Genomic DNA, 19,505 nt, shown 5'->3' with positions numbered 1-19,505 from the left:
CAAACACTGTAAGTGGACTATAGGTGTATAGTCCTTATTATATCTTCTTTCCTTTTGTTTTCATAGTAAAATGCAGTCTGTTCAGGATAGTACTTTACTGATAGTACTTTACTAAAAATGATTGCATTCTTGGGATCCCTTATCCTGCAGTTCATGTCATTAAAGCTTCATTTTGTTGTTGAGTCCTTATCAGAAACAACAATCTGAATCTTGACATTTTCTATCCAGCCTAATGGCAGAGCTCTGTGACTAGAGGATGCTACGAGGTTGGTACTTTTATACTTTGTCTGTCTTGTTTTTGCTTTAAAGATAAGACTTAAACCAACAACCTTTTTCCCCTTTAAAGTTTTACTTTGAACCTTAGAACTCAATCACCTCCACTTAAAATTGTTGACACAAGCAGCTAATAACCATTTTTTGGTTTCTGCCTAACCTTGTAAGAAGTCTCTATTAAAGCCAATTCTCTGGGTGTTGCAGTGAACGGTGGTTCTTTTTCTTTCTATGCTGGCACATCCACTTTCTCTACTCTTGGAACGGAGGAGGTATGCAGTCACATAATTGGAAAAATCTGGATTTCTGAAGCCAAAGGGTTAAAAGCCTCTTGGATTTCTTTGCAGTGATATACAGCCACTATTTTATTTTTGATCAGTGGCATTTTGGCCACTGTTTAATTAGTGTACTGAGCATTACTGTCAGTACTAGCGTATTTGGGTCTTTCTTTTTTTGGCACATGTGAATTTTGTATAAAGCGAAATGACTTTCTCTTGGCCTCTGATGATGGGTTTAAAATTAAAGGAGCATCTAGTTTGGGTGTGGGGATGATCCAGGATTATGTTGTGACTGATGTATATTGATTACTTGTACATTTGTTTTGGATCTTTGCAAGGGGAAAACTACAAGTAACGAGTTTTATATAATTAATTTAAATTTGTTACAGGTTTTCATGTTCAGGATAAACAATTTTTCAACCTTGGGTGAAAATACTTGCAACAGTTTAAGGTGACTGTGTTTTACCTTAGGACAACTGTTGCATGCCAATTTGTGTGCGTGTGTGTGAAAACACTTCAAAATTGAGTAAAAAGATGTAAATGTAAAATTGGTTGTGTATCTAATCTGCCCCAGGTCCAGTAAATAAACAATTCTTTAAAAAAAAAAAAAAAAGAACCGATCCATCAGATGCAAAGTAGTATTAGCACTCTATTGTTTTCCATCAGCTCCTGGAGGGCTGAGTGGTTGTTTTGTTCATTTCAGCTTTCCAATCAGTATCAACTGGGTGCCCAACTCCAGGGGACACTATTCATGTTATATTTAACTGGAAGAGACACCATTCACAGAAAATATAATGTGAATGAAGCACCCCTGAGCGCCATTCACAGGACATACAGTATGAATGGTGCCTCCTGGAGTTGTGCCTTGCCACCTTGGTGCTAGGGCTAAGTGCTCAGGAAATGTTTGCCAAACGAGTGAATGAATAGAATCCAAATCCAGTTTTACTTCCAGCTCATTTCACCTCCCAAGATAAAAAGCTGACCAGGGGTGAAGAGAGTGGAGAGGAGGAAAGGCAGTCATTAATCTACACGCACACTAATTATGCATCTAGCTACAAGGCGTCAATGCTCCAATGAGACGGGTGTGTGTGTTTGTGCTGGTCGTAGTGTGGGGAGGAGGGGTGATACCAAAGCGAGTGTTCTCCTAGTCCCAAAGATTCTCCGGTTAATTTTTCTTGAAACAGGACACCTCTCCTATCTCAGCGTGGTCTGAATCACACTGGTGATTTGACAGCCCTGGTTTGGCGCCCAAATTCTTTCGATGAATTACGTTGTTCATTTACTTAAAAAAACAACAAACACAAAAGCAAAAACAAACAAAAAAACAACGCGTTCTTAGCGAGCGCCTACCCTGAGGCAAATTCTGTACTAGTGCTGGCAGTAGAGCGGTAAACAAGACAGAGAGACCACTGTATGTTATAGCACCCTCCAGGTGTTATCACCCCCAGAAGTAGTGTTTAAGTTGAGACTAAAAGAATCAGCAGGAGTGATAGCAAGAGTGATACAGACGAGGTAGAGCCACGGGGCTTGAGAGACATGACCCCTTGAGGGGAGTCTGGGGCAGACGAGTGAGGGAGACCAGTAGCCAGGGGCCAGATCGTGCAGGGCTTGTGGGGTTATGATTTTATCTTGAGGCAAGTGGGAGCCAGTAAAGAATTTTATGAAGGAGGATGACATGGTCAAATTTGAATTTTTGGAAATAGAGCATGGGCTGGAGGGGTTTAAGTAGAAGTAGGGGGATGTGTTAAGAGGCTAATGCGGCTGCCTCGGCGACAGACAATGATGTCTTTAACTAGGGTGGCGGTGCCAGTGGAGATGGAGATAAATGGACAGTTCCGGGTACATTAGGGAGTGGAAACCCGACAGGGCTGGGGACAGAAAACTAGCCTTACAGAAAACTAGCCCTACCTGAAATAAAGAGGCCCTGGAAAAGAAAGAAGACGGATGTTGATAAAATACCACCTTATTTTGCTTCTTAACCCACCTGGTGTCTCCCCTCCCCTAACCCTGACGTCTGTTACATGCAGATAACGTTAAGGCGAGGGGCGGGGCAGGCGCCCAGAAAAATCCGGGAACGTTTATTTAAACTGGGGTGGACTTCAGCGGAGAGTAGATGAAAGAACACAAGGCACTTCCGGTTACTCCGGAAGTGGACTCCTAAGCTCCTCCGCCGGCGGAGGGCCAGGGTGAAGGGATGGCTGGGCGAACGGTGCGGCTGGTGCTGCTGGTTGGGGCAGCCGCACTAGCAAGCGGCTCCCAGGGCGATCGCGAGCCGGTGTACCGCGACTGCGTGCTGCGGTGCGAGGAGCGGAACTGTTCGGGGGGCGCACTGAAGCACTTCCGCTCCCGCCAGCCAATCTACATGAGTCTAGCAGGTAAGCCCCACCCCGCGGTAGGCCCCGCCCATTGGACTTGCCCTGCCCCTTTCGACCCCGAAGACCACTCTGCAATCTGTACCTTAGTTCCTCCCCCGGGTCCATTGTGAGTGTGAATGAGTGGAGTCCCAGAGTGATTAGATAGTCTGTCAACCAGGAGCTTCATTTACTTTTTATTTAGTGAGTCAAATGGGCATTTACTACCTCCTGGGTACAAAGACCTGGAAGGACACTGAAATCAGACCAGGGTCCTGACTTCGGGGCTCACAGTCCCCAAGGGGACTTTAGCCTTCGCAAGTGCAAGGGAGAGGATGATTTGAGCCCCAAAGGACTCTTAGATTAAGTAATAGGGAGGAAGAAATCGTTTCTGGCTTTGAGGAGGTGGGGGCAGTGATTATCTTGGAACATTCTCGAGAGGAAGGGCTTCTGGATGGATGCATTAAATTTAGGCCTGTGGCCATAGTGGGCACTTACTTTGTGGCAGGTGTCAAAATAGTTATTTTTCACAACAACCCTTTGAGGTCAATTCTCTTAACCTGATTTTTGCAGATGGGGAGACTCAGAGAGGTTAAGTGTCCTGCCCCAAATCACACAGCCAGTAAGTGGTGAAGTGGAGTTTTTAGTTCTGGCCTGTTTGACTACACGTTTCTTCTCTTTACTATCCCTTTGCATACCAGACAGAAAGAACAGAGAGTGGAGGCCCTGGACAGACATGGACACATCCAGCAGCTTGGTTTACTCAGGGAGCAGGGTGCATGAAAAGGAGTAGTGGGAAATAAAGTTAGAAAGGCAATAGGGGGCCTTAAAAGTCAGACTGAAGAATCTGGGCTTCATTTTCATAGATGGGGTGTAAAACGGCAAGGGTTTCTCCCTGGTGAGTGAGAGAAAATCCTGTGTTCAGGAAAGGCAAACATAAACCCAGCTATCCACAGATGAATCCATCAGATGCCAAAGTCTCCATCTTGGGTGAAAGGAAAAGAGAAGAAACATCTCTCCTTGCTCACTGTACACTCCTACCCCCTAAAACACACACACACATGCCTTTCCCTTATGTATATTTTACACCATCTCTCATCCGTCCAAGCAGGAAGCTAGAATTTTCTGATTTCTTCTGGTTCTGTCCAACCTGCAGGACCTCTTGGCCTGTGTTTGAGTTTGGGCCCCATTCGAGCTCTCTCTGTGCCTCCCCGTGCTGGGGAGTTCACCAGGCCATATTTATCTGTTTCAGGCTGGACCTGTCAGGATGACTGTAAGTATGAGTGTATGTGGGTCACCGTTGGCCTCTACCTCCAGGAAGGTCACAAAGTGCCTCAGTTCCATGGCAAGGTGAGTTGGAGGGTCAGGGTAGGTAGATGGTGGGAGTAAGATGCCTCTAGTTGGACCACACTGTCCAAGCAGGCCAGGGTGTGGGGTGATGAGTGTGTGTTTGGGGCAGGTACCTGTTTTTCTCAAAATATGCTGGTTATCATCAGATGGGAACAATGTGTCCTGCCTCTGGATTTGAGGATCTGGGAGGCTTTGGAGTCTCCTCAGGGAGTGGTCCTGGGCTGCTTAGGGTGGTTGAGATGCCCACCTTGCTACAAAGACAAATTCCCTGAGCATCCCCCTGGCACACTTTCTGTTGCTTCTTCAGTAGGAGTCTGGATTAAAATAATAATACCCCCTCAGATTGCCCAGCGAGACACAGTTTGCTGATGCCTTTTGATCCAATATGATCTTGTTCTAGAGTGTTGAGGTTGGCAAAAATTATTCTCCCCAGTTTTTCACAGAGTAAGCTGAGGCTCAGAGGGCCGTGGTTAGTGGTAGAGGAGGGATTAGGACCTGTGTCTTCTAGATGGCAGGTCTGCGCTATTTCCACCAGGCCATGCTGAGCCATCCACACTGCCCCGCCTGGTCTTCCCAGTGCTGTGAATGCTGTCCAGGATAGAGGGATAACCCTCATCCAGGGACTGCAGGGGAGCTTGTTGATCTGAAGAGGGACTGCCCCAGAGGCTTTGGCCAAGGTCCAGAGCTGCGGAGCCGGCCGGGGGCCTGGTGATGCAGCAGGTCAGGCAGAGGTAGGTTGGACCAACTGGGCGTTGCTTGCTCCTCAGGCCCCCTCCATGTGCTCCTTTTTCAGTGGCCCTTCTTCCGGTTCCTGTGCTTCCAAGAACCAGCTTCTGCTGTGGCCTCTTTCCTCAATGGCCTGGCCAGCCTGGTGATGCTCTGTCGTTACCGCACCTCCGTGCCAGCCTCATCCCCTATGTACCCCACCTGCGTGGCCTTCGCTTGGGTAGGTAACCTGGCAGGATTCCTGCTCGACACCCTCACCCAGGAACGAGGAACTCTTAGAGCCCCATTATCACCCACCTAGCCTCCCCTCTGTTTTCCAGGGTTAAAGTTGCAGCTATGGGATGGTCGAGGCTGGGGAGAACAGGGAAGGTGCTGAATCAGGCCTTCCCTTTCTAGCAAAGTCCTAGGTCAGGCTGTTTGAGAGAGAGGGAGAGAGGAAAGAAACATTGTTCTTGTCCTGAAGCAGGAAGCTGCTAAAACACCCAGCAGGGCAATTTACAAACACAGAAGGGAGATGGGTGGTAGGGAGCATGCGGGGACCACAGGTCTTTCCAAGGACCCCTCTGGAAGGTTCAAAGCACTGTCCACCCCAGCTGAGGCCTGGAGGCAGTAGCGGCCACAGCACTCCATCTAGAGCTCAGTCTGGGCTTAGCCCATCCCTGGAGAAGCTGAAATATGTTCCATCTGAGTATCCAGAGAGGGCTCTGAGCTTCACAGAACGGCTGGTCAGAAGAGCCCGCATCCAGAGCCTGGAGTGGTGTGAGAAGCAGGGACTGTGGTACAGATAGGAACCACAGCGGCCTGGGGGAGGGTGTGAGAGTAGGAGGTGGCAGTGGGTGTCTCTGGAGCAGAGCTGCCACTGTGAGCCTTAGGGACACACCAGCCCACACGTCCTGCCATCAAAGCAGACGCTCGTTCATGTACTGAGCGCCTGCTGTGTGCCAGGCACTTTGCTGGGTGCAGGAGATCGACCAGTATATAAAGACAGACGGGTCCCTGCCCTCTGGTACTAATCACATAAGCACACAATTGAATATAAAAGGACAGCTATGAACAAGTGCCGTGGAGGATAGATGTGTGCTGCTGTCGGGGTGTGTGATGGGGTCTAGACCAGCACAGGGCAATCCAGGGAAGCCTTCCCTGAGGAAGGGGTGTGCGAGGTCACGTCAGAATGGTGAGTGAATGTGCACTGGCAGGATAGAGTGCAGGTTATATGAGGACCTGAAAGGCCAGGAGGCCGACCAGGCAGGAAGCTGGGAGGGGGTGTGAGGCGGGTGGGCAGCTGGGCAGCAGGTGGAGCCTGGAGATGGATGGGGATGGAGAGCCTGGAAGGCACAGTAACACTTAGATGTCGACTGTCGAAGCCTCACGAAGCAATGAGGGTTGGAGAGAAGGGGCTTCGTGAGTAGATTTGCTATTCTGGCTACTGTGTAGAGACCAGGTTGGAGCGAGCAGGAGTGGATGTGGGGCCTAGTTGGTAATTTTAGCATAAGGCACAGTAGCGAGACCAGAGAGGTAGCCTGGGTCTTGGGAAGGAAGGTATTAAAGAGAAGTACGTTTGAGCTGTGTTTTGGAGGTGACATTAAAATTTTTAAAATGTATTTATTTTACAAACAACTACTTGGCTGTTACTGTGTGCCAGGCACCGTTCTAAGCATTTTATAAATATTAACCTTGTTAATACCATAACAAGCTTATGAGGTAGGTAGTATTATTGTCCCCAGTTTACAGATGAGGAAACCAAGGACTGGAAAGGTTGAGTAATCTGCCCCGGAGCCAGGGTTTGAATCTAGGCATCTGGCTCCAGAGTCTACACTCTTAGCATCTTGGCTGTGTGGATGACCCCTGTGCTTCTGCTTAGGAGACAGTGATAGAGCCTGTGGATGCGGTCACCAGGGGGGAACTTGGTGAGAAGAGAAGGGGTCTAGGATGGAGCCTCGAGGAACCCCAAAACTTAATGGCTAAATAGAGGAGGATGAGCCAGCAACAGAGACAGAAGGAGTGGCCAGAGGGGGAGGTGGAAAGTGAGGCCATCGTGTGGCTGGGGGAGCCCTGGGACAAGGACAGGAAGGAGAGAGTAGGCCATTCTCCTGAATTCTGCTTCAGTCAATAAAATGAGACTTGAAGGCCGCCCCTAGATCTGGGGACCCTGAGATCTCTGAGGACCTTGGGGACAGTGATAGCGTTGGGGTGCCGGAAGTCCAGGCCAAACCTCAGACTTGAGAGATGGGGATCGGAAGCAGGGCGGCAAGGAGGCTGTCGAGCCTCTGGGTGATGCAGCTCCTCCCTAGAGCTTCCCATTCAACAGATGTTCATAATTTTTATCAGTTATGGAACACAGATTGCGTGACGGGCATGGTCCTCAGTTCTGTACATACATTTCCTCACTTAATCCTTGTAATACCACTGTGAGCTTTGTGGAAGGCTCAGAGGGGGAAACCCTGCCCCAAGTTAACAGCTAACAAGGTAGTGAGTAGTGGAGACGGGCTGGCACCCAGGGCTGTCTGGCTCCAGGGCCCGAGCACCTAGTCCCTCTCTGGGCTCTTCCCACGTGCTGTGCGAAATGCTTATGGAGCATCTGCCGTGGGTGGAGAAAGGGGTTAGTACTTGTGGTAGCTGAAGCCCCTGCGCCAAGGAGCTAAGCGAAGCGGGAGGTCCAGGTCCTGCCGATCTGGGCGGCAGGATGGAGGCAGAGGTGAGGAGGGCTCAGGGAGAGAGCTTTGGGAGCTGGGGAGATCACATCGTCTCGGGGAGAAGTCTTTCAGGGAAGCCCAGAGAGGAGGAGAGGCTTCATCCGGGATTCGTAGGCCTGGTCAGGCTTAGACATGTGCACATGGCGGGAGAGGAGGTTAGATTCCAGCATTCCAGGCTGGGGGCACAGCAGGAGCAAAGGTCAGTGTGGGGCCTGGACAGGCAACCTTGGGAAGGTCAGCCTGACCACAGCGTGGCTGGGTGAAGGGGGGTCGAAGGGGGGTAAGATGAAGCAGAGAGGGCCCCACGTGCCAGGCTGAGGGGCAAGGGCTCTTGTGTAGGCAAGGGCCTGGCATCAGCCCAGCCTCTCACAGGCATGGGTGGGATACAGCCACCACTTCCTGTTTTAGGCCTCACACGGAGAAGGGAATTTGGTCCTGGCCAAGAAAGCAGGAAGGGTGGGGAAACTGAGGACAGTCCACCCGTCCCCTTTCCCTTGGGGCTCTTCCAGGGACACTGCTTCCTGGCTCACCGCTGTACCGCCCCCTCGCCCCTGCCCCTGTTAGCACAGGACAGCCCTGCCTGATCCCTCTGAACTAAACTCAGAGCCTCCTTGGGTAGACGTGCTGGTCTGAGGGTCCCAGCCTTCATCTTCACGACATGCGCCAGAGGCCAGTGGTCACTTCACAGCTCTTGCCTTGATCTCCCTGTTTCTTGGGCCTTTCATCTCACTGGCATCTGCCACTCAGCTTCCTTCTTGGTGAGGATCATACCTCCCAGGTGTACCCTGCCGTCCAGCGTGACCAAGGACCCTTAGGGACAGATCAGGAGATGTTAGCTTGAGAGAGGACAGATACCTGGGGCCTGTGTCACAGGGCATCCGACGGGATGTGGTGTCCTGGGACATGGGACCCCCTGCATGCCACCAATAGGCCCTTGAGGGACACAGTCTCCGTGCCCACACTCCCTTTGATGATCCAGTTTGGATTTTACACTTGATCTTTAGTCCCGTGTATGTTTGCAAGCGCGAAGGATCCCAAGCTCTATGGAGGGTGTGGCAGTGGACTTTGTCCTGGGCTGGGTTTTCTGGAACAAGTGGGGCTCCTGATTTCTGGTGGGGTGAGGTGGGAAGGCCCCCCCCCACCTGCTCCAGCTAAGGTCTTGGGGAGGGGAGTGGGTCTCAGTCTTTTTCTCTGGGAATTAGCAGAGCTAATGAAGCTTTGGCACAAGAAGTCAACCCCTGCCTTGACATTTAGACCTGGACTTAGGCTGGGCAGCAGCCGGGCTTTGGAGGAGCCCTCCAAAACTCTGCCCTCCACAGACCTTTGACTTCGTGGAATCAGGGGCCCCTGCTCTCTGCCAAAGCTGCCAGGCCAGGCCAGTGCTGTGCTCCTTCATCCAACAAAGAAAGGTCCTCAGGGGTAGAGGTGAGGCTGAGTGTGCCGGGAAATCCCAGACTGTCTCTGCAGGCTGATTCAGGGAGGTGGGGACTAACTGTACCCTACCTCTGCTGAGGAAACTGTGAGAAGAGACAGGTTAAGGCTACAGAAGAATGGTGGCTAGACTTCAGGAAGGACTTCCCTACGGTCAGATAAGAGCCAGTGGAACAGGCAATGGCAGGAAATCAAGGGGTCCTTTTTTTTTTTTTTTTTTTTTTTTTTTTGCTGTACGCGGGCCTCTCACTGCTGTGGCCTCTCCCGTTGCGGAGCACAGGCTCCGGACACACAGGCTCCGCGGCCATGGCTCGCGGGCCCAGCCGCTCCGCGGCATGTGGGATCTTCCGGGATCGGGGCACGAACCCGTGTCCCCTGCATCGGCAGGTGGACTCTCAACCACTGCGCCACCAGGGAAGCCCAAGGGGTCCTTTTTGATGGTGGAAAAAGCCCCCCTTCTCTAGTCTCCATCCACTTCTCGCCCACTTCTTTCTCAGGAGTGAACTGAGGCCAGCTTGCCCTGCCTGAGGCCTCTGGGGGGGCCCAGGATGGCAGCAGGCATCATAGTTAACATTCTGCCTCCCCCACTTCTGAGACACCGAGCTATTTAAAGACCCACTTGTCCCCACCTCGGTGGTGTCAATGACAGCCCCGAGCGCTGGGGCTTAGTACTGGGGTCGAATTCCTGACAGATCTGGCTCACTTGGCATCCAACCAGTTTCACGGCTGTGATATTTTTGTCTCAATTTTCCTATTTTCCAACAGACTGAAACAGCCTCCTGCTCTCCCTCCGCCCAGCCTGCCTTGTCCCCCACCAGTTCCACCCTCTTTGGCAACCTGCCCCGCCTCCCCCTTTCCTCGGTGTTTACGCAAAGTTCTTGGCGTCCATCGCCCTCCTGGCCTGACTGACCAGTTATCCCCCCCGCCGGCCCCCATTCTACTCAGGCTCGGCCGAGGAGTCTGGGAGCAGCCGTACACTCGGGCTGTCCCTTCCGCTTGAGTCTTGATGACAAACTCGAGTGAAGAGAAGTAGCATCTCTTCGGTGCATCCTGGTGGGGCAGTGGCTCAGGAGCAGGGACGAGGGGCCTCTTCCTACAGCTGAGGCATCTGCGTTCTGGGATCAAGAGACCCTGGGGCCCTGTGGTTTGCCCTGGAACATTGTGACCTTTGCGGGGGTGGGGGTGTGTGTGTGTCAGGTGAAGGGAAGTGGTAGGGGGTCAGTCCCTGGACATGATGAAGGAAACTGACATATCTGGGTCACCTAGCATGTGCCAGGCCACAGGAACAGCCACCACTTACTGAATGGCTTCTTTGTGCCCCGTATTTTGCAGACATCGTCCTCACAACCCTCTTACGCTGTGGATGCTATTATTAACCCCGTTTTGTAGGTGAGGCAGCTGAGGCTCAGAGAAGCTCTTATTTGTTCAAGATCACACAGCTGTTTAGGGGCCGAGGCAGAACTTGAACCCAGAGTCCATCTCCTTACGGAGGCTCCAGACATCCTGCCCCCAGCCTGGAACTATGGGATGAGCCTAGGCGGTTGTGGGGAGACCACCCCTTCTTGGCCTAGACCTCCCTGGCCGGCAGGGAGAATGGGAGGCAGACTTGGGCTCTTTGGCCTCAAGTCTGTGAAGTGGTGTGAGGATCCCACACTGGTCAACAAGGTGGGGAGAAGTAACTCCTAATGTTTAACCCTGTTCCTGGGCACTGTGCTGGGCACTGTACTTGTATTGCTCATTAAATCCTTATCAATACTATGATTATTCCCATTTTACAGATGAGAAAACTGAGGCACAGCAAGGCTAAATAACTTGCCCAAGGACACACAGGAAATGCAGAGGCAGGATTTGAACCCTGGCAGTCTGGCCCTAGGGTCTGCATTTTTAATGACACTATCTCCCAAATCTGTGGAGAGGGTCAGAAGAGGAGCCCCCCATAATGGGACACTCCCCAGGGGAGAGGGGACTTTTCAGGGGTGCAGAGTCCAGGCTTCAGGTGGGTCTCTGTAAGTGGAAGGCCCCCTGGGGAGGCGGTTGGACAGGGGACCAAGCCGCCCCCAGCCTCATGCCATAGAGCTAAGCCCTAGCCCTGTGCATCCACCCCAGCCCCCGGCCACCACTTAGCTCAGTCCTCCTGTCACCTCCCCCTTCCTGCCATGGGTGACAAGGAGGCCTGGCTGGCTGCCATTCCCTGCTGCCTTCCCCACCACCTCCCCCTCACGTTGGCTCCAGGGCTACTCCTCCCCAAAGATGTCCCTGTTCCTCGCCTGCCCAGGAGACCTGGCCCATGTGATCGCCTGGGCCCCGTCTCCAGCCCTGGGCCTGCTTCTCTCCCCACGCTGACCCTGAGTATCCCAGACTCTGCAGAAGCAGAGTCTGAGAAACGACTCTGCTGTGGAAAACGACCCGTTTTCCGGCCTCCGGACCAGGCCTCCATTGCTGTCTCTGGGGAAGGAGTAGCACCAGGGGTGGGACAGGACGGCTGTCCTCAAAGGAGGAAGCAGCCTGACCTGGACTGATCACCTGACAGCAGGGCTGGAAAGGGGACAAAGCATCACTGTGACCAGCCCCTGATTTGTCCCGGGGGAAGCTCGGGCCCAGAAGGACAAAGCCTGTGCCCAGGTCATGAGAAGCATAAGCAGCGAGAGTCAGCCCTGGACCCAGGCCAGACAGGCTTACAGCGGCCTCCCTGAGCCTCCAGACACTGCCAGCTTTGCAGTAGAGCCCAGGCCTCCAGCCCGTCGCTCTTCCCATTTCCTCATAAGCCCCCTCGAGCCTGCATTAGGGAGCTCATCCCACCCTCTGACCTTGCTGCTGCCTACCGGACGGAGAGTGGCTTTTTACCCTGCTCCCTCTGTCCCCTGCCTGGCCAGTTTTCCTGGTGTACTGGACCCCACTGAGCAGCTCCGGGCCTTTACCCGTCTCTGGCAGGCCTGTACCACCCTAGTGCATCCATCCCCACCTCCAGGGCATTCCAGGCCAGACTTTGGCTGTTTCTCCCTTTGACTGGTTTCCCAGCCCTCCAGTGTGTGCATCTCCACCCCAGCCCACCCTTCTTTCAGTACGTTGGGCTTCTGCTGTGGACACAGCAGTCCCTGAAAAAAATGCCAGCGCCAACTCCCACAAGAGGTAGGCCTCATTTGCAAGATGATCTGTGCTCTCTCCTTGCAGTTAGTTTCCAGGAGGAAGGCCTCCAGCGTTCCCTTGGGCCCTTGCCCGCCGCTGCCCCTCCAGCCCCGCTCCTCCCCTCCTCCCAGAACTCAAGCAGCAGCCACTGGCCTGGCGGGTTGGGCCGGCCCAGCCGGCAGGAGGCTGGGCTCCGCTGGCCAGGCGCCTCCTCAGAGACTTGGCCCCAGTGGGATCTCCTTGATCTCCCTCCCTTGCTTGCTTGCTCTGGACACACCCCAAGCTGGCTCGAGCCCCTCCACCCCACCCACTTCATTCCCGCCCCCAGAGGCTGAGGTCACTGGCTCACCGGGCCCGGGTGGGGCTGTCATCATCACCTGCCCGTTGGGGGAGGAGGTGAGGTCCCCCGGGGGCTGTTGTCTTAGCCACTGAGTAACCAGGGAACTTGACTCTGCTGGAACTGGTTCCCAGGCCAGGCCGGAACCTGTGGAGGCTGCAGCCCCTGTGGCCTTGGGGGTTCAGGGTGGTGGGAAGCTGAGCCTGACGGCCCCGGGCCGGGTGGAGGTGGAGGGACACGGGTTTGTCCAGTCCATGGGCTCCAGGGCCCAGGGGAAGCATGTTTCTCAGCTCTGTAGATCCCTTTCCCCAAAGTGAGATGGATGTGAGCTCTCTGGGGGGTCTTCCCCACCTTGGGGCACCACACTCACCAGCCACTTCCCTCCTCAGGTCTCCCTCAATGCTTGGTTCTGGTCCACAGTCTTCCACACCAGGGACACCGACCTCACAGAGGTGAGCGCCCTCCCACTCCAGTTTCTGCTGGAGACGGTCCCCAGCGGAGCCAGGAGTGGCGGGGCAGACCTGGCTCTTGGTTCTCTCTTAGTTCTCGTCCTGACTCGGTTTATGGAGCACTTGCTCTGTGCTGGGCGTTTTAAACCTATTCGTGCACTTGAGCCTCACTTGACCCTTGTGAGGCAGGTGTGATTATTGGCTCTTCTTCACCGATGCGGCAGCTGAGCCTTGGACGGGGTGAAATCGCTCGCCCGGCATCATGCAGCCAGTGAAGGGGTGCAGTCCACACTTGAGCCCACAGCTGCTGAACTCCAGACCACGCTCTGAATTCTGCGCATGCTCTTACGTTCTGGAGTCTTGGCGGGCACCCTCTACCGATACCTCTAAAGCCTCGCTGCTGAGCACACTTTTTTTTTTAAATTGTATAATGTGAATACAAGGGTCAGTCCATTGAATTCAGGCATGAAACAGGGATAGACAAAAGGAGCACGAGACACGTCCTAGCCATAGGCCTAGGACTCCCACGTTAGACTCTGGCTGGGCCTCTGCCACCCCTCCCTGCCCCCATCCCTAGTGGGTCCTCTCTGGAGCCTGCCCTCCACGAAGCCTTGTCTCCCGCCTGTTGCCCACACACTGGTCCCTCATCCAGCTCTCCTTGTCCTCAGAAAATGGACTACTTCTGTGCCTCCACTGTCATCCTACACTCAGTCTATCTGTGCTGTGTCAGGTGAGCCCGCCTTGGCTGCTGTGGGAGCAAAATCAGACCCTGGGGGCAGAAAGGGGTCACCAGTCTCTCCGCTGGGGGTGCTGTCCCAGGGCTTTCATCTCGCACATGCATACGCTCCAGACAGCTCTGGATAGGGACCCTGTGGTGGGACCAGGGGCCCTGGCTCTTTCCAAGGAGGTTGGCAAAGGCCCCCAGGAATTGGAGGCCTGCCCTGCTAGCCTGTTTTGATGGGGGAGGGGGCAGCGGCTCCCCCACACTGCTGCTGGCGTGAGGGGACGCTTCAGGGAATGCTGCTGCGGGGACGGGTCACCCTACCTCTGAGCAGCTCTGGGTGGCGGGGCAGGACCGTGGGGCTGCAGCGCCCAGCCGTGGCCAGTGCCTTCCGGGCCCTCCTGCTGCTAATGCTGATGGCGCACGTCTCCTACCTGAGCCTCGTCCGCTTCGACTATGGCTACAACCTGGCGGCCAACGTGGCTATTGGTGAGGTGGGACAGGGTCTCTGGGGGGGCTGGACCATCTGCAGAGCTGCTGGCTTGGGGTGGAGGTGGGCATTGGTGCTGTTCCCAGAGAAAGAACTTCTAGAGAGACCCTTAGAGGGAGGGAAGGGGAAAGAATCGGGGGTGGGAGGAGCCCCTGAGGGGGGCCCTGGGGTCACAGAGCTTCCTTCGCAGAGAAGGAGGTCCGGGAATGAGCCTCTCCCCGCCCCCACCCGCACCCAGGCCTGGTGAACGCGGCGTGGTGGCTGACCTGGTGCCTGCGGAATCGGCAGCGGCTGCCCCACGTGCGCAAGTGCATCGTGGTGGTCCTGCTGCTACAGGGGCTGTCCCTGCTCGAGCTGCTAGACTTCCCGCCTCTCTTCTGGGTCCTGGATGCCCACGCCATCTGGCACGTCAGCACCATCCCTGTCCACGTCCTCTTCTTCAGGTGGGTACTCCTCCCTGCCTAGTGCTCACCTCCTCCGTGCCCGTCCTTGCCTGCTTCTTAGAGGCCTCTGTGCACTGGTCACCCACTGCCCGCTCGCCGCAACACCCCACCCAGCCCCCAGGGGACGCTCTCAGAGCTGTGCCTCAGTGGGCTCCTCCCTCGGCCCACAGCTTTCTGGAAGATGACAGCCTCTACCTGCTGAAGGAATCAGAGGCCAAGTTCAAACTGGACTGAAGGCCCTGGAAGCGGGTCTGCCCTCTTGGCGACTCTGTCCCTCCCTGCTGGCTCCCCTTTCCCCCCTCCTCCCCGCCCCAGTCCTTGAGATGCCTTTTTTTCCTTTTAGCGTCTTGAACTTGGACATGGAGGGTGTGGGACCAGAATCATGTAACCTGCCCACCCCCTTGCTCACCCCCACATGGCCCTCACAGTTCTTGGTGTCAGTTCAGACCTGGCCTCATAACATCTGGGGCTGGAAAATGGGCAACGCCTCTGGTCCCTGGAGCTGAACTGGGCTGGAACTGTGTTAGCTCCACCGAGAGGAGGGCTGCCTCTCCCTCCCCATCAGCTTCCTCCTCCCATCCCGTCACTGCCTGGGTGGTTCCCAGAACCCTCTGTCTAGCTGGGAGACCAGGTACCACAGGCCTTTGGGGATATAGTGGGGTCCCCTTCTGTTACCCCCATGCCCTCCTCCGGGGCACCACTAGGTGGCACTAGATGCTTGCTCTTTGGCTGCGCAAGTTTCAAGGCAGGTCTCAGTCTCCCCATGGGATCTAGAGGGACCAAGCTGTTGGGATTGGGGAGCAGCCTCACCCAGACTATTGCCCCAGTCAGACCCCCAGGAGGCCTCGCCACACTCCCTCTTCGGGGCCAGGACCCCAGAGAACCCAGGACAGGAATCCCTTTGGCCCCTGTGCTGCTGTTCTGGTTGGGAGCCCGCATGTGAGTGTGTAAGGGAGACCAAGTGTGTAGGTGATGGGATGGTGGACACCGGCCTGGGGTGTGTGGGATGCTGGGTGGGGCAGTGTGTGTGAGCATTGGCCTTGTGCAGTGTGGAAAGCGGGGGTGTATGTGAGTGGTTTTGAAGTGTGGTGTTGGGGGGCAGGCGGGTTAGTGTGGGTTAGGGGAACGTGCAGAGACTGAGTGGAGGTGCAGGGGAGTGTGAATGCCACACAGTGGGGGGGAGAATCAAATCATGTCGACAGCTATTTACTGAGCACCAACCCTATACACAGCCCCAGGCCAGGCAGAAAGCCAGAGTGTCCCCAAGATCTGGCAGGGGTAAGGGTGTCCAGGCTGCATGTGTGTATATGTGTTCCTTTCTTTTGCCCCCCTCTTTACGAACCTCATTGGGCTTCTGCACAGCCCAAGATCTCCCCCAGAATCAGCCCCTTGGGAGGCAGAGGGAGGAAGAAAACTGGGGATCCTCCTTGCCTAGACATGGTTGGCCAGCCCCTACCCCAGCGCCCTGCCTGCTAAGCCCCTTTGCCACTGCCTGACCCAGGGGAGGGCGGGGGCAATCTGAGGGTGGAGGGGAGAAGGCTTTGGCTGGGTCTGGTTTCTGATCTTCCCAGAGGCAGGCAGGGGCCGTGCTGTACCTACACCCTGGTAAAGGTGACCCCTGCCCGTTGCCAGCAGCCATAGTACATCCCCGCTCCACAAGGACAGAACGTGGAGCTGCAGAAACTTTCCATCCAAAGGCAGAGACTCTGTGACTGCAGCAAGGAGTCTGGAGTCTTGCTTGTTCTCTGCCCTCTTGCCTCTCCCTGGGGGTAAGGGTGCTGAGCTAGGGCTCCCACCTCAGGGACTTGGATGACCTGTAACTTCTTTTGATACTAAGAACTATTTTAAGGTAGGAGGGTGGCAAGGGACATTCTTAATAAACCAATTCTCAGACTCACCTAGCCTTTTCCGGCTCATTTGTGTAAGTAGGGTGGGCTGGAGGGAAGAAGACAGAGCTGGCTGGAGGCAACAGGCAGATGGCGTCTCTACCTGGGCCCATGGGAGTGGGGATGGCAAGGACCAGATTCAGGGCAACAGCGGATCTGGATGGAGCTCCCGTCCCGCCCGTAATGGGGGCTGGCGGGGGGGGGGCTGGTGCCTGTTCTTCCCCTCTGACCTCCCTTGGCCTTTGGGCCTGGATTGTAGCCCCACCCCCTGCGCATTCTCCTAATTATCCCCCTTCACCTCCCCTCCTGGGCTCCGCTAAGTGCTAAGCTCCCCTACTATTTATTTGTTCCTAACCTTTCTGAGCCTCACCTGCAAGCAGGGTAACAGGACCTGCTGCCGAGTGTGAGGACTGAATGGGCCTAGCAGGTGCCTGGCGCACAGCAGATGCTGAATGAGTTTCCTCTGACCCTGGCTTTCCTTAGTTTGGGAAGAATGAGTGTACGGAAATCTACCTTCATGGAAGCTTCTGGAGAAAAGGCCAGGGTTGATGCCTCCCATATGCCCACAACACAAGAGAGAGCTCTGGGCCCTTGTTGCTTCCCAGGAGAGCCAAAGACTGCAGTTACACCAACCAGCATGGACTTATTTCTTTATTAGGTGCCACCTCAGATACCAGGGAAGCTCGGTGGGTGAGGGCCGCCGGCACTGTGTGCACTGGGGCCTCACACCCCCACCTTCTTCTGGGCCCAGGCAAAGAAGATGCCCTTGACATCGTCTACGCCTGTCCGAAGGTGGGAAGGCATGATGTAGGTGCGCAGATCCCTCACCTCATAGCCGCTACGCACCAGGGCCTCCCTCACCTCCTCCTCGCGCACTGGCACCACTGCCAGCCTGGCCTCCCCAGCCAGGTACCATGACTCCTCCAGGGCCCCGATGAGGAGGAGGTGCCCCCCAGGCCTCAGCAGTGTAGTGATGTGGTCCAGGGCCCGCTGGAAGCTGGCAAGGTCCGGACTCACAGCCTCTAGGCAGAAGGTGGAGACCAGGGCATCGGCAGGCAGGGGCGCCAGGCTCCCAGTGCCCAGGGGCTGGGGCTGGTGCACGTCGATGGGCAGGATCCGCTTCACCCTGGCTCGCAGCTGGCACTCCTTCTCTTGGCAGGATTCACTGTTTGACTCAGAAGGCAGAGTCAGGACCAGGGCTCTGGACTGCCCACACCCAGTTCTCTGTTGCCTCCCACCAGCCACTCCGTGGGAAACCCCCTGCCCAACCCGCACCCCCCAGCCCTTACCCCTTGCCCTCGATGAGACAGACGTGCTGGCTGTACACGCTCCAGTCGAAGGCCCCAGGCTCGTCTCGCAGCCAGAGCCCCAGCTCCTGGCGGTTCACCTCCAAGAAATCTGTCATGGTGATGTCCTCAAAGTGGGCGCAGGCGCTGAGCAGCTGGTAGATAGTGGGGCCTGAACCAATGTCAATGAGGGTGCGTCCAGACACCTCACCTGGGTGGGGCAGAGGAAGCAGGCCCTGGTGCTAGGCCTGTGCCTGCAGCCCCCAGCCTCAGTCACGGCCTCCCTTACCTGGGGCTTCTTTCCCCTCTCTCTGTTCCTTCTCCCCCTGGAAGTGTGTCTCTGTCTGGAAAAAGCATTAGCTCTGGAGTTAGACTAACCAGGGTCTGAGTCCAGCTCCAACATCTGCTGACTTTTACCTTGGGAAATGAACTTAACCTCTGTGACTCAGGTTCCACAACTATAAACTAGTCACCTACCAGTGGGGATTAGGTGGGGGAAATCTCAGGTGCCTGGCAGCTTCTCTCCTCCGCCTGTGCCCCGCCCCTCATTCTGCATTCCCCACCTCACTTCTCAAGTCTGGGTGTTCTCCCTCCCGACCCCCCCTTCTCTCTCCTCTCACGTGAGGGGTGCTGCTCCACTTCCTCTTCTGTTTTCACCTCTTAACTACCTGTCCCCATCTGGCTGTCGCGTGCGGACCCCTTTGGCTCCCTGATGACTCCTTGTCCTGTTTCCCCGCGCTCACCAGTGGCGAAGGTCTGCGCCAAGCAGCGCAGCTTCCAAGGCCCGACGCCGTCGGGGCCGCTCAGGTCCCCGCGAGGGGGCGCGTAGTTGTTGCGGAGGTAGGCGCGGGGCTCGAAGCGCTGGTAGGCCAAGGCGACTGCCGCCCGGCCCGGGTCTGAGTCGGGGGCCGCGCCCGCAGCGTGACTCAGGTCTGTCCCACTCATGCTGCTGCCGCGGCCGCCCTTGTCCCCCGCTCGCCTTTATCTGCGGCCGGACCCCCGCCCCGACCTCTCCTCTGCGGGGGCGGCGGCTGAGTGATGAGCCGCCCGGGGCCACGCGCGCTGCGTTTCCCCACCCCATCCATCTCCTTTAGTGTCGGAGCAGCAGACACACGGGGGGAGCATCCGTCCCCGCCCCTGCTCCACAGTTGCTCCCGGCTGCCCTCCACCCTTTGTCTCACCTGCCCTGGTCCAAGGCCAGCTCCCGCGCCCTGCCCCTCCGCTTCGTACCCCCAGACTCCTTAGACCCCTGCGTCCGCCAGCCCCAGCTCCGCCCTGTAGCTGTTCTCCAGCTCCAGCAGCCATGCACCCCTTTTGCCTGGCATCCCTTCCCTTCTTTTTTGCCAGGGTTCAAGCTAGCCCTTTCCCCCGTTCCCAGCTCCCAGCGCCAGGGACATCTCCGGGACACCCTGTCCAACATCCACCCCCCTTCCTTAGTGAGGTCACCCCAACTCCCCTTCTCCGCCTCTCCTCTAGGCCTCTCTTTCGTCCCTGTCCTCCAGCGTTCCCCCCGACCCCGCCCCGACTCCAGAAAGGACAGTCCGTTCTGGCCTCCGCCACGGTCGCCCCGGGGCCCCAGAGCAGAGCTCCGGCCCCGCCCGTCAGATGGCAGCGACGATAGGGCAGGCGAACAGGGATAAAGCACTTAGCAGACGGAGCAGCCCGGGC

The 19,505-nt window shown here is 55.8% G+C and overlaps 2 protein-coding genes across 7 annotated transcripts; one reads left to right on the top strand and one right to left on the bottom strand.

The window, feature by feature from the left end:
• The first annotated feature begins 2,708 nt into the window (after positions 1 to 2,708).
• Positions 2,709 to 16,562, top strand: PGAP3 (post-GPI attachment to proteins phospholipase 3). Of its 6 annotated transcripts, XM_082602899.1 has the most exons (9): positions 2,709 to 2,923; positions 4,152 to 4,249; positions 5,043 to 5,195; positions 10,489 to 10,764; positions 12,952 to 13,014; positions 13,680 to 13,741; positions 14,085 to 14,221; positions 14,461 to 14,665; positions 14,836 to 15,173. In XM_082602899.1, the coding sequence occupies exons 1-9, from the start codon at positions 2,743 to 2,745 to the stop codon at positions 14,897 to 14,899; spliced, it is 1,239 nt and encodes a 412-aa protein (XP_082459025.1). In that variant the 5' UTR covers positions 2,709 to 2,742; the 3' UTR covers positions 14,900 to 15,173. The 6 variants fall into 6 exon arrangements, with proteins under 6 accessions (XP_082459025.1, XP_082459030.1, XP_082459026.1 ...); XM_082602904.1 differs by lacking the exon at positions 10,489 to 10,764 and having other exon boundaries at positions 15,009 to 16,562; XM_082602900.1 differs by lacking the exon at positions 10,489 to 10,764.
• A 587-nt stretch (positions 16,563 to 17,149) lies between these two features.
• PNMT (phenylethanolamine N-methyltransferase) lies at positions 17,150 to 18,782 on the bottom strand (the record flags this gene model as incomplete). The annotated part of the gene is made up of 3 exons (XM_082602866.1): positions 17,150 to 17,716; positions 17,841 to 18,048; positions 18,581 to 18,782. The coding sequence occupies 3 exons, from the start codon at positions 18,780 to 18,782 to the stop codon at positions 17,275 to 17,277; spliced, it is 852 nt and encodes a 283-aa protein (XP_082458992.1). The 3' UTR covers positions 17,150 to 17,274.
• Positions 18,783 to 19,505: the final 723 nt, after the last annotated feature.

The sequence above is a fragment of the Mesoplodon mirus genome, assembly GCF_964341445.2.
Source record: "Mesoplodon mirus genome assembly, chromosome: 18".
NCBI classification, from domain to species: domain Eukaryota; kingdom Metazoa; phylum Chordata; class Mammalia; order Artiodactyla; family Ziphiidae; genus Mesoplodon; species Mesoplodon mirus.
Note: the sequence above shows the minus strand (reverse complement) of the source record. Positions and strands in the feature narration are given on the sequence as shown.

Excerpts from the sequence above, each read along its gene's own strand:
- PGAP3 (XM_082602899.1), top strand. The coding sequence starts at position 2,743 with ATGGCTGGGCGAACGGTGCGGCTGGTGCTGCTGGTTGGGGCAGCCGCA. Across the intron at positions 5,196-10,488 it reads CCTGCGTGGCCTTCGCTTGG|GTGAGGCAGCTGAGGCTCAG; the intron begins GTAGGTAACCTG and ends CCCGTTTTGTAG. Across the intron at positions 13,742-14,084 it reads GTCTATCTGTGCTGTGTCAG|GACCGTGGGGCTGCAGCGCC; the intron begins GTGAGCCCGCCT and ends GTGGCGGGGCAG.